Source organism: Wolffia australiana, chromosome 2 (assembly GCF_029677425.1).
Source record: "Wolffia australiana isolate 7733 chromosome 2, ASM2967742v1".
NCBI lineage: Eukaryota > Viridiplantae > Streptophyta > Magnoliopsida > Alismatales > Araceae > Wolffia > Wolffia australiana.
In genome coordinates, this window is record NC_135836.1 from 22,095,255 (window position 1) to 22,109,045 (window position 13,791).

General features: G+C 42.5%; 2 protein-coding genes across 2 annotated transcripts; one reads left to right on the top strand and one right to left on the bottom strand.

Annotated features, from left to right (window-relative positions):
- Positions 1 to 1,527: 1,527 nt before the first annotated feature.
- On the bottom strand, positions 1,528 to 3,657 carry LOC144700108 (protein SOSEKI 3-like). The gene is made up of 6 exons (XM_078571507.1): positions 3,318 to 3,657; positions 3,171 to 3,240; positions 2,979 to 3,094; positions 2,152 to 2,896; positions 1,773 to 2,014; positions 1,528 to 1,677 (listed from the first exon to the last, which is right to left on the bottom strand). Exons 1-6 carry the CDS (start codon positions 3,631 to 3,633, stop codon positions 1,652 to 1,654), a joined length of 1,515 nt encoding a protein of 504 aa, XP_078427633.1. The 5' UTR covers positions 3,634 to 3,657; the 3' UTR covers positions 1,528 to 1,651.
- A 2,836-nt stretch (positions 3,658 to 6,493) lies between these two features.
- On the top strand, positions 6,494 to 13,540 carry ABCG28 (ABC transporter family protein). The gene is made up of 12 exons (XM_078571510.1): positions 6,494 to 6,813; positions 7,081 to 7,144; positions 7,243 to 7,389; positions 7,479 to 7,513; positions 7,801 to 7,874; positions 8,497 to 9,398; positions 10,092 to 10,388; positions 11,086 to 11,556; positions 11,667 to 11,815; positions 12,681 to 12,970; positions 13,060 to 13,190; positions 13,283 to 13,540. The coding sequence occupies exons 1-12, from the start codon at positions 6,549 to 6,551 to the stop codon at positions 13,437 to 13,439; spliced, it is 2,982 nt and encodes a 993-aa protein (XP_078427636.1). The 5' UTR covers positions 6,494 to 6,548; the 3' UTR covers positions 13,440 to 13,540.
- The last annotated feature ends 251 nt before the right edge of the window (positions 13,541 to 13,791 follow it).

Sequence of the window (13,791 nt, forward strand, 5' to 3'; positions counted from 1 at the left end):
TCAGGTGGGCACAGGGGCAATCACGTTTGTGGTGCACAAGTAAGCATGTTAGGTACTGGGCATTCAAGCTATAGGTGATAGACACATGAGTAGACACATGAGGGGGCATGCAAGAGCAGATGTGCAGATGATCACAAGAGACAAGTTTAAAAAATATCTTCCATTATCAAGAATATATGTGGTTCAACTACCAAATGCCACATTGATATAGCTCCGATGGTGTGACAAAATCTCACCGTTGATCAGAATTTTATTCTGGAATTTTGACATGATGAAATTGTAAAGGATAATGACATGGCGTAGAATCCTAAGTTGGTGTGGATCTGAATGTCCAATGGTACTACGGTGACATGGTGGTAAGTGTAGATCTCGAGGTCACACAACACAATGGCGAGAGGTCAACATTCGTGTATAGTCAATGACAAATAATGCACAATCGATGGCGTGCACATGGCGGAAAGTGGCAGCTGGCCATTTTGCCAAGTCAAATGAAGGAAATTTGGGTAATCTTTTAGAGAAAGATAGTTGAGGTAAAGTATAGCTTTTAGATGGAGAAATTGGATTCTAGGGAGAGAAAGTGGTGGATCTGGTGGAATAGAAAGATAAGGTGAAAGAAAATTAAGGGAAATGGATGGGAATGATTGGGACAACTTGCATATAGGTTCTTAAGTTATTGATGTTCATATATTGATCCCTCAATGCTTCTCCCTTAACTTAGATACTTATATTATACATGCATCGTACATTTTTAACTACAAGAAGATGATGAAAAAGTGTGAACTCATCAAAATACATGCATCAATTAGGTTGAAAAACCCAGATCCTGGAGAGCCTTGTCTCGCTGGTACGCTCCATTAGAAGATGTCTAGAATGATGAAATAAGGAAGATGAATATTTTTATGTAGGGAATGATTACTTATTATTTAATGCCCTCACATCATTTATTAATTTATTTCCTTTCTATTTATTGCTATTTTCTCATTAGTTGAGGGCTTAATTCTTTGAATTTTATAATTCTTTATAAGAGGGAAATTGAAGGGGTAACTGGATGGAAGGATGTCGTGGTCCACATCCCTCTAATTTCTCCTTTGAGGCCCAAAATCAAAACTTTACCTTTCTATTCCAATAGCCCAATGGTTTGACTTCAAGCTCCATAAAGAGCCCAATGGTTTCGTGAATATTGTTATCTAGTTTTCAATGGAGAAATCACGGGATATCATCTTGTTTATCAGTATCTAACCATATCATATTTTGAGAGCTTTGCCCCCTTTTTTTAAGGGAGATAATACTAGTGCCCCATAAGATAAAAAAGTCCATACGACTTAAGGGTCTTCAAAAGCAAGCAGAAGTATGCCCAATAAGATAGCCGATACTGGCATTGATTTTACTTTGATTTTCAAATTTCGTAATTGACTTTGACTTTGTGTTTGACTCAGATACGCCTCAGAGTTCTACCTGGAACCCAAGCTAAATCTTGACAAAAGATACAACCAGGACAAGGATAAGTAGCAGTTGCAGGGGCGCGAGTGAGAATCTGAAAGTAAATAAAACTACTTGCTTAATTATGTACAGGAAATGATGGGCGAAGAAGATGTAAAGTATCAGGAGCTCGAGCTATCGTCGCTTCTGTGTCGCGGTGCGGCGGAGTGGATTATAACCCGAGCCCCGGACGTGAGCCTGCAAGAGCAAATATAGCAATCTCGTCAGTTCGATTGGGATGTGAGAGTAAGAGAGATTGAAGAAGTCGGAGGTAGAAGAAGAGAGGGCTTAACTTTCTTCTATCTTGAATGTCCTATCCTTTTCCCGGAAAGACTCCGACTTCGAGGAAGGCTCTTTAATGGCGGCAGAGGCTGCCGTGTGTCGTTTGCTTTCTCTCCTCGTTGCTTTCTCGGTGTACTCGTTCTCATTCCTCGCCTCCTTTGCGGATGAGTTATTCTCAGTTCTGCTGTGGCCCTTTGGTCTTCCTGACTCTCCTGGCATCTTCTTCGTTTCCCCCTCCGTCAAGTTAGAGTTCCTGTATGCGAGAAATCAGAGAGAGAGAGAGAGAGAGAGAGAGAGAGAGAGAGAGAGAGAGAGAGAGAGAGAGAGAGAGAGAGAGAGAGAGAGAGAGAGAGAGAGAGAGAGAGAGAGAGAGAGAGAGAGCACACGCACATTTCTGCGTTGTATGAAGATGAGCGCTTGAGGGTGGGAACGAGACTCTCTTCGCAGTCCTTGCGATTCTTCATCTCGAGCACGCTGCCGCTGAAGTACTCCTTCTCCTCGATCCTCCTTACCGTCCTGTTTCTCGGATTGTCGTCCATGAAAAGCCCGTCTAAGTCCTCTTCCATTCTCGACCGCAATAAACTCGGCGACGCAAGTTTTTCGCGTGCGATTCTCGGCCTGCACGCCGATACAAAGCCGCCGCCATGGCCGTCCTTGACAGAGATAGACCCACAGGTGATGAGATTCATCAGAACGTGAGCGGCCTTGATCTTCGCAGCTGCTGGCAGAGATAGCTCCTCCTCTTCCAACGTGGTGAACCTGCTCGTCTTCTTCTCGTCGGCTCTGATTAAGGCATCTAGCGTCTCTGTCTTCCCCGCAGAGGATGACGCGCTGGATGACGTGGGAGGAGGGGAGATATCGTCTGAACTTATCTCAGAGCTCCCTTCGAATTTGCGGTCTGACGAGGTCTCCTCTGTTGAAACGCCCCTCGTTCGATGTCCAGCGGCTCTTTCATCAGTCTGAGTTGAAATACTTAGAGCTCCGCGGTAGCGCCATGGCGAGTGATCGCCGTCTGGCGGCGGCGTAGAAGGTGGCGCCGGTGGCCGCCGTGGTGGCGCCGCCGCTTTCGCCGGCAGCTCAGGGCTAGACAAAGAAGGAGATACTCGCTGTAGACGGCTGAAGGCCTTCGGATGATCTGAAAATAGGTTTCCGTTGTCTTATTCTTAGATGTTAAACAATCATTCAAGCCAAAATTTAAAGTACTGTAGAAGATTTACCAGAAGAAGATAAATTCATGCGCTCTGATCCCTTGAGAACGTACTCATTTTCTTGGGCTGGTGGAATGGGATCGTCCTCCGCGAGATCTTGCCACACGAATCCCCCCTTGTAGAGCCTGAGTTCCCGCAGTCATTCTCAACTTGTTTACCATTATTGTTTTCATCAATGGCGAAACCAGAGGAATGAATTACCTCTTGCAAGACCAGGAGTACATTGCAGCCATGCCTTTCCCCCGCAAAGAATTCAACCTGTTGATCACATCTGGGCAAGAACAGCGGGAAAATCAGAGGTCGCCGGCGTATCTATGGGAAGAACGCTTGGAAGAACTTCAGTCTTACCTTTGAGATATAACGCTTCTGAAGAGCAAGGTACCTCAATGAAATGAGGCTGGTCTAGATGCATGTTTCGACAAAGGTAGTAGACTACTGGAATCCTCTTTCTCTCAGTCTGCGTCTTTGGCTTAGGCGGATGATCTATCCTCATCTTCCTCGGCCTTCCTTCCATGGCGACGAGCTTTACAAATCCGAAGCTGGAAAATAAAGCAAGCGGACAAGATGAAAAGGATAAATCGGGTATATCTTTCTTGCCTAGGAATTTAACTTGCTCTGAGCTGGCTGCAGCGATGGCAGAGTTGGAAGATTCGTAGCATTGCATTGATGAGGGAGTGGAGAATAAAACAGCACCCTCGGGATTCCAGCCTCCGATATTATATCAATCCAGCCTGCCTCTCTTACGGTCTTTTAGGTGGTGCCCACGCCATTTTTATATCCTCTCTCTAACCCTAAAAAACTACCCTCCTCTCTTAAAGTACTCTTTGGCGTCCTTGTCATTTTAGAGCTTAAGTACGCTAGCATATATTCTCAAATATGAATAAAACCAATAAATAAAACATACACGAATACATGAGATGCCAGAAAGACAAATCAAGAAACCAAAGTCTCAGTAGTAATGGAATGCCAGAGAGATATTGTGTGCCCCATGAGGGCAATTTAAATCTCTAGAGTCCAGCTTTAATGGAACGAACTTTCTACACGTACAAACAAAGTCCAGATTTAAATCCCTTAATCCCAATGTTAACATAATCGAATCATTTCAACGGGGATTTAAATGATACTTGATCAAATTGAATTACATATATATATTCCATTTCTCTCTATCCCTGTGCCCAGCAGAAGCTTTAATGGGAAATGAGCTGGTGGATGATTTAGTGGGGTTTCTGCTTCGCCACTGTGGAAGCGGAGAAGGGTAGCAGGCACTGCGCGGTGCATTAATGACAGAAGTCGAGGAAATCTGCCTTTGGTCCCCCTCTCTTATCCTGCCTGTTACATTGAACTACATCGGCTTGCGCCTCTCTCGCGACGTTCTGTCACCCAGTGAGAAACAAGCGACAAAGAAGTCATAGTCATCCACTTCCTACACAACTTCTTTCCCTCTCTATTCATTTCCCAAAACGACACGCGACCCCGGTCATCTAAAATATGAAACTGGGTTCTTTTTCTTTCAGCTTTGTTGGGCATTCACTTTTCTTTCTGGAAACCTTATTCGAGTTTTCTTTCCTTCCGTTTATTCAAAATTCCTTTTCATTGAAGAAACAACTTTCTTTATTCAAGTTTAATGCTTTTTCCCTGCTTGTTCAAGTTTCTCTTTTCCACAAGAAACAACCTTCTTCATTCAAGTTTCGTTTTTCTTTCCTTGTTTCTAATACTTCTATTTTATTCTCGTTTCTTGGATTCTAGCATCAGCAGCTGACCACGCTACAGACCGATGCGGTAACAGTTGATTTGACCTTCGTGCTCTCAAATCTTCCGCATGGAAAATGGCGTGGTAAAAGGTCAGACATGCACGTGAGGGTTGACTTTTGTTATTGCCAACGGGAGCCATGCACGTTGTGCCGCCTGCGGCACGCTTCTGCCGTCTCTAAGCACACGGCAATATTAAAGTTGGCGTCAGCGATCATTCACTCCCTTGCTGCCGTTGTATCCGTCTTTTCTACCGTAATGTCTTGTAGTATAAAATCTGGTATAACACGATAAAACTGTCGAAAGAAACGAAAAAACTAAGAGTTCGATGTGGTTGGAGGCAGTCGGACTTCGATGGAACTCTAGACGAAGATTCAATGAATTAGAAGTAATGAAACGTATGCAAACAACTCCAAGAACTCTGATCTACCGCGATTTTCTGTAGGAAGTGAAAAAACACCACATTTTTTAGATTAGCCTCATATGGTGTGAAATCAGATATACTGATATAACCGCCGAATGAAACTTAGAAACAGAGATTTTTTGACCTGGGTGGGCATTGGTGTCGCTTATCCTGGGTCAAATTGTGATGACTGAATAATATCTAATGAGATGTAGGTTTGTTGGCTTGACTACGTAAGGAACTCTGATCTACCAAGATTTCGGTTGTAACAGGAAGAAGATGAATACAAAGGGGGCCTTCTTCCCTCCTATACGCCATGCATTTCCATGGCTTCTCTCAAGCAAATTGAAACCTGGTTCTGCGTGGACAACGACGCATGCATGGCTTCTCTTCCGGAATGTTCGGTCCTCGGTCTCTCCCCGCCTTACAATCTCTCTCTCTCTCTCTCTCTCTCTCTCTTTCTCTCTCTCCGTCCCTGACCCAGAATTAGAGCCGACTCTATGGCTCTCCGGGGCCTACCTTTGTCCATCATCACCAACGGTCAGCCATTTCTGAGCTTAGGTTGATCGTCTCGCCGTCGGAGGAGCAATGTCATGGCGCCGCCTCAGGTGAAACGAGAGATGGAGACGACTGGCAGCGTTTCCTTAGTTTTCTTTGCCGCTGTTATCGTCCTTCTATCATCAAATGCACCGCTAGCGAGGTGCCAGGACGATGACTACAGCGGTGCACGCATCGACAATCCGAGCGTGAACCAGTTCATCACGAGCGTTATCTATAGCAAGCTCTCCAATCTAACAGATACATTCGCGGCCGACATCGGTAATCGTCTGGGCTTCTGCGTCAAGGACAAGTACGCCGAGGAACTATTGAATTTTTATTGCTTTGATATGTGTCAGCGCAAGAGTTAATTTTTCTTGCTTTTTTACTGGTAATGGCGTTTCAGGGATAACGATTGGAATGGAGCTTTCAACTTCTCTTCCGATTTAGGTTTCTTAACTGATTGTATCAAGCAAACCAGAGGTGCCTGGATTATCTGCAGCTAATCTCGCCTTTTTTCTTCTCATGTTCGGTTCATTATGAACGCCGTTAGTTGGCTTGAAGCGTAGATCATAATTCTACCAGAAAATTAACCTAAAAGTACTCCGGAAAAAATGCATAACGTCTTTGATCGCCTCGTGCAAAAGTTTGAGATCTGCGTTGCGAAAGACGGTGCTTCGTTCCTTCAACGAACACTCGTTCCGTCTCCCCGTTTATCTTAATTACGATCGGCTCAATCGAAGAACGAACTACAAATTAGGCGCTCAGAAGCATACATTACAGAATCATGGCCAATAATCATTTCAATAACTTTTTAAAGCCTATTAAAAGCATACAGTAGCGCTCACCCAAATCGTCTGAGATCTTCGTTGACGTGATCGTCAGGGGACATGATGCAGAGAGTATGCACATCAGCAGAGATCAAGTTCTATTTCTCCAATTTCTACGAGAACGGAGGGAAGAGCAATGTCCTGAAGCCGAACAAGAATTGTAATCTGACATCATGGGCGGCTGGGTGCGAACCAGGATGGGCATGCAGTGCGGGGGCAGATCACAAGATCGATCTTTATTCCAAGATCATGCCGTCTAGGGTTCTCGATTGCCATCCCTGCTGCCCTGGCTTCTTCTGCCCACATGGAATCACTTGCATGATACGTAAGATCAGGCTTTGACTTCTCTAAATTTCTGCCTTTCTGGCTGTCTCTCTATAACCGGCTCAACCAACTTTTTCCTCTTGGGTTATATTTATTTAATCTAATAAACGTGGGTGATAAGGTCTGGTATGGTTCTTAACAAAAGAAAGCCAAATGCCACGAAACGTGGAAATTCCTCTGGTTTTTCTGAAATCATTTGCACCGATTATTTGCTTCTATGAAACTTTACATCTTCTTTGGCTGATATTTCTCTTCTTCTCGAATGAAGCCTGCCCCTTGGGCGCGTATTGCCCGATGGCAAAACTGAACAAGACCTCCGGTCTATGCGATCCGTGAGTGATTTTTGCCCACTTCTTAACTCTCCCAGCGTTTCACCACTCGTCTATTTTCCCTTTCCAATCTCTGATATTCCTACCGATTCGTTCTGTAGATACAATTACCAACTGCCCCCTGGCCGAATGAACCACACCTGCGGTGGTGCTGATCTATGGGCTGATGTCGGCAGTAGTAGCGAGATTTTTTGCCCTGCGGGATTCTACTGCCCAAGCACCACTAAAAAGATCCCCTGTAGCAGAGGGTATTGTTTCTTCGTTAGTTTCCCGCAAAAATGTATAGACTGTCTATCTTAATGTTTAAATAACACGCTTATTTTTGGGAAAATTTCAGGCATTACTGCAGGATGGGATCTACCTCTCAGAATAGTACGTCAAAATAAAATTTCATTTTATTTTTGTCTTGCTTCTGAGTCAGTTCTGTAGGAGACTTCATTAATCTTTATGACTTTTTCACGAGGTGGAAAAGTTGTTTGATAAATACTATAATCACCTACGCGAATTTTGATAATTACTTATCAAATTTAATCTGTAGTTGAAGTAATTCTCGTCATCTTGGTAGGATTTAATCCGTACAATTCTATTTAGAACTCTCCAGGTATTTTAAATCCTCTTCGTCGCGAATCATTCTTTTGACTTCAATTGAAAATTATCAGGGTGCTTCAAAAAGAGCTCTTGTGCGCTAAGATCATCGAATCAAGACATCACTCTTTTCGGTGTACTACTAATTGTGAGTAATCTTGAATCTTATTTTCTCTTGTTTGTTTCATTGAATTTCAAGCAAGAGAAATGATTTTTAGTTTAAATTTGTTCCGTCAACAAAAATTTCAACGTCGTATAGAAAGGATACTTTAACGAAATATTCTCATCATATCTTTTTTCTGCTAAAATTGAAAGGATATTTAAGTTCCCATCATGCCTCAAACTAGAACCGGTTGGATCATAATTTCATTTTATGATCAAATGCCTCCATTCCCATCCACGGACATACGGTATCAATCGCCGCTGACTTAAAATTTATCTATCGACAAAGCATTTCAATCATTAAATAGTTCATTTTAATCGATTTCTGCTTGAAATCAGTATCTACCAGAATTTTTTTTGTTTAAAAAATTTGCTATCTTAGGAATTCTTCACCGATTAATTATAGTAAACCTGAAAAGGTTAAATGAACTTCCTGATCTCATACTTCTTTACCTAAGAAATAAAAGTAATTGATTAAAATTCATTACTTTAGGCTAGCTCTGTTTTATCTCATGTACGTGCTATTTTGCAAAAATATTGTGCCCTCTTCCTCCCCTTCCCCACAACATAGACTATAGAAAGCACATTGAAATTATCTTCTGCGGCAGTTCGCGCTGGGGTTGCTTCTGCTAATCATTTACAATTTCTCCGATCAAATTCTCACGAGCCGCGAGAGACAGCAAGCCAAGTCCCGGGAAGCAGCAGCGAGAAGCGCAAGAGAAACCGCGCAGGCCAGGGAACGATGGAAGGCGGCAAAAGACATAGCCAAGAAACACGCCGTGGGCCTACAAACGCAGCTCTCTCGCACATTTTCAAGAAAGAAATCCATCCGAGAACAACTGAAGATACCCGGGTTCAGCAGATTCGGATCAGATGATTCCCAATCGCCGCCTCAGTTTCCCGGCTCCAGTTCATCTTCGCCGCCGAACAGCAAAGAACCGAGCAAGCTTACGAAGATGATGCGCTCGCTCGAGGACAACCCTGAAGGCGACGAAGGATTCAACCTAGAGATCGGAGACAAGAACATCAAGAAGAACATGCCCAAGGGGAAGCAGATGCACACGCGAAGCCAAATATTTAAATACGCTTACGGGCAGATCGAGAAGGAGAAGGCGCTGCAGCAGCAGAACAAAAACTTAACTTTCTCGGGAGTGATTTCCATGGCGACGGACACCGATATCAGGAAGCGGCTGACGATCGAGATAGCGTTCAAGGATCTAACTCTCACGTTAAAGGGGAAGAAGAAGAATCTCATCAGGTGCGTGACGGGCAAGATAACGGCAGGGCGGGTGACGGCTGTCATGGGCCCTTCCGGCGCGGGGAAGACGACGTTTCTCAACGCGCTGGCAGGGAAGGCTACAGGATGCGAGATGTCGGGATTGGTTCTCATAAACGGGAAGATAGAGTCTATTCATTCGTACAAGAAGATCATCGGATTCGTCCCACAGGATGATGTCGTGCACGGAAACTTGACTGTGGAGGAGAACCTCTGGTTCAGCGCAAGATGTAGGTACGGTCGCTTCCTTCAGCATCCTTCGTCGATCAATCTCTTACATCTTATATACGCACAAATGTATGCATGTAGTAATTCATGTCCATGCAGGAGTGAATGGATGTAAGTTCCCATATTTTAGAGTTTATTTTATGAAGAAATGAAGAAAGGAGAAGCGAAAAGAAGAGAGAAATAGAGGGAGAAAGAGACAGAGCTCGAGATCGTCGTTTACTTCTGCATTTTTTGTGTCACATATTGATGGTGTTTTATAGGATATTTCTTGTCGTAATACCGTGGAGATTGAGACGTCATGTTTGATCCTGAGACCATCTTTAACCCTGGCTGCTCGATGCGTATTAGCTGACCAGTTCCCTTATATCTCAGTGATTGATGACGCTGGCAGGAGGCGGTGTATGTAATAAAAATGGGATTTTATCTTTCTTTATTATAGTATCTTTAATATGTTCCACTTTATTTAATTGCGCTGAGGCCATTAAAGAAAAACTGATCATTCATTTTAATGCAAAAGCGGTAATTCATCAGCCAGGAACCAAGATGAAAGAGGATTGCAAATTCTGTCAAACAAGAAACTTGACTATATAGATAGAAAATTTGAGCGAGGGTTTCCTAAACAATATAAGATATCCATCGGATTGATCTTTAAGATTTCTGGTGGACTGTTCAGTCTCGATTTGCATCTTGTTCTTGCAGGCTTCCAGACGATTTGTCCAAGGCCGACAAGGTCTTGGTGGTTGAGAGAGTGATTGAATCTCTAGGGCTTCAGCCGGTTAGAGATTCTCTTGTTGGAACTGTGGAGAAGAGAGGAATATCCGGGGGTCAGAGGAAGCGGGTCAACGTTGGATTAGAGATGGTGATGGAGCCATCCTTGTTGATCCTCGACGAACCCACCTCAGGCTTGGACAGTGCTTCTTCCCAGCTTCTTCTCAGAGCACTTCGCCGTGAGGCCTTGGAGGGGGTCAATATCATCACGGTGATCCACCAACCCAGGTAACTTTCCCATCATTTGTCTATGAACATAACTTATGAAATTGCAGTTTATCATCGTCATTGGCGTATCTTTTGAGAGTTTCGTCTCGGCAGGACGAAATCAGGGTCCTTGAAAATAATTCGTTAAATGGTTGGTCAGATCATCATTGAGCTCAGCTGCTCAACTATTACTAACATCGATTTATCAAAACCACTGAATGACTGTGTTCATGAAAAAAATCATGAAGTAGCATTTCGGCGTTGGAATTGACATCTTCATCATATGGACAGCTCGTGCGTAAAATCCTTGGATGAGTGTATTTGTATAACGAGTGTGCATGAAAACAGTTCATGAATATTTTCATCATTACCACAGATGGATTTATGAATTTTCCGTTGACAATAAACGGTTTTGACACGCATGTTTATAAAAAAGTGTCCGTGGTTCGTCTTGTCAGACAGTTCAAAACTCTTGTCAAAAGCGTCATGAATTGTCCGTTGACAATAAACGGTTTTCACACGCATGTTTATAAAAAAGTGTCCGCGGTTCGACTTGTCAGATAGTTCAAAACTCTTGTCAAAAGTGTCAAAATACTGCCATTAATTTTCATTCCCATGAAAATGTTTCAATATTGTCATATGAAGTGACCAGAAATTATCGATGTCACTAAATTGCTGACCTATTGATTCTCTCTCAATCTGTTATTCTTCATTTCAGCTACACTTTATTCAAGATGTTCGACGATCTAATACTCCTAGCCAAGGGAGGTCTCACTGTTTACCATGGATCCGTGAAAAAAGTGGAAGAATACTTCTCTGGCATTGGGATAAATGTTCCGGAGAGAGTAAACCCCCCTGACCACTTCATCGATATTCTTGAAGGGATGGTGAGACCCAGCACAAGCTCTGGCATCAACTACAAGCAGCTCCCTATCAAATGGATGCAACACAACAACTACGATATCCCACCAGACATGCTTCAAAATGCCAACGATGGTTTGGTGAGAGATGAGAGCTTGGGTGGAGGATCAGAACCGGTGCCATCGATCGCTGGGGAACTTTGGGGTGACGTTAAGTGCATAGTCGAGCAGAAGAAAGACAACATTGAGCATAATTTCTCAAGAACACATGATCTTTCCAACCGGAGGACACCAGGGGTCTTCCGGCAGTACAGATATTTCCTCGGAAGGTTCGCCCAATCCTAGAATGAGATTTATACTTGGGTTAATACAAATTTAGTCGGAAACAGAGTTGTTTAGTCAACGAGCTCAATCTAGATTTCGATTTTGGTGTCCACAGGGTTGGAAAGCAACGCCTGCGGGAGGCACGGATACAGTTCATTGATTTTATTATTTTGCTATTGGCTGGGGTGTTCCTAGGAACATTGGCCAAAGTTGACGATGAGACCTTCGGAGCTCTTGGCTATACGTACACCGTGATTGCTGTCTGTAAGTTCCTCTTCTCTCTTAACTCGGAACAGGTGATGAGTTCTCTAAATATTTTTGTAGAACCAGTAAAATAGTTTTAAAAAATGTTATCAAATATTTTTTTATGAAGAAGTCATACTGGAGAAATTGTTAATCAGTAAAAAAACTTTTTATTTTAAAAACAATAACGAATGAATTAAAGTAAGCACTTGAGGTACTTTAATTCACCCAACTTTTGAATGCCTAAAATTTGTCTATTTTGCACATGAATATTCAGTAAAGCCTCACAGTGGTACGTCTTCTATTAGAAAAAATAGTAGGTCCCTGATGAGGCCCTTTTTTTGGTTATAGATCCTACAATCCATGAATATTCTTTTGAACCTACGATGTGGTTATCCAATATTTGCATGATTGTCTCGCCAAGGTTGATTTTTTTTTCCTGAAAATGTCATTCCGTGACAGAAAATATCTTCTTGATTAAATAAATCAAGTTCATAGTTAGTGAAGTTACAGCGTGCTCCATACACAAAAAAACGTCAATCCATGATAGAGCTAAGTCGACTTTACATCTGAATATGAGTTTACATAGGTTGGAACATATTCATTAGAAGAATCATCCTTTCTGGAAATCTCTTGAGTAACTGTGGAGATATGTAAGCGCATCCTCGAGTTTTGACATTGTTTCCATTTACTGAAAGTGTCAACCACGCATGATTATGTAGAATTTCGTTTTTAACAATATTCTTAATAAGATTAGATCCAAAAAGAGGTCCTAGAGAAACTTTTTTTTTCATAAAATATGAACCGAAGGTTTCCCTTTTTAGCTGGAGTTCATTACAAAATAAACTTGCGGACCTTCTAATGGGGCCATTTGTCCAATCTGCAGCTCTTTTGTGCAAAATAGGAGCCTTAAGATCCTTCACCCAGGAGACGTTGCATTACTGGCGAGAGAGCGCGTCTGGAATGAGCTCTCTAGCCTATTTCATGGCAAAAGATACCATAGATCATTTCAATACGCTTATCAAGCCCATTGTTTACCTATCGATGTTCTACTTTTTCAACAATCCAAGGTCCTCCATTACAGACAACTACATTATTCTGGTGGCATTAGTTTACTGCGTCACCGGGATAGCGTATGCGTTTGCCAATTTTTTCCAACCAGGCTCAGCCCAGATGGTGGGTACACCATGGATTACTCAACTTAGAACTTCTCTGTCATTTTCCTTCATTAAGACTGTACTCATGGTTTTCGTTGTTCATTGCAGTGGTCTGTTCTTCTTCCTATAGTTCTGACTCTAATAGCCACTCAACAGCAAACCCTGAGTGTGAGGACGTTAGCAGACTTGTGCTACACCAAGTGGGCCCTGGAGGCCTTTGTGATATCAAATGCTGAGAGGTTTGCAGAAAGTCAAAAAATTTGACATTTTTGCGGAGAGTGTATCAAATAATGATAACTATTTTATCTCTTATGGGTCTCTTCTTCTTCAGGTATTCCGGGGTCTGGCTGGTAACCCGCTGCGGGTCTCTTCTCAAGAGTAACTATGAGATTGGCGATTGGGGGCTTTGTATATCGATCTTAATCGCTTATGGCGTTGCCTTTCGTCTCATTGCCTTCTTCTGTATGGTCACCTTTCAGAAGAAGTAATTTTCTCTCTCTTTCTCTTCTGTGACTTCTACATAACGTAGCAGCTAATACTCGTTTCTAGCATATTTTTATTTTCTCAGAGGACTGCAATATTTTCCCTCTTTCTCCCTCCCACCATCTCCTCTCTCTCTTTTTCGGTTTTCTCTCTTAGTCATTTGTTAATCTTTCAATACATTTCTTACCAATCAAACAAATTGTCAAGTTCCTTTATAAGGATAGAATGCAGATATCAAAGTAAAATGAACCGTCAGGATATTTAAACATATGAATTGAAACCAAATGAATCTGAATACTTTTCAATGTTATTAATGAAATTATGTAATTCCTCTCAGCTTATCTTTGTAAGCTTAAG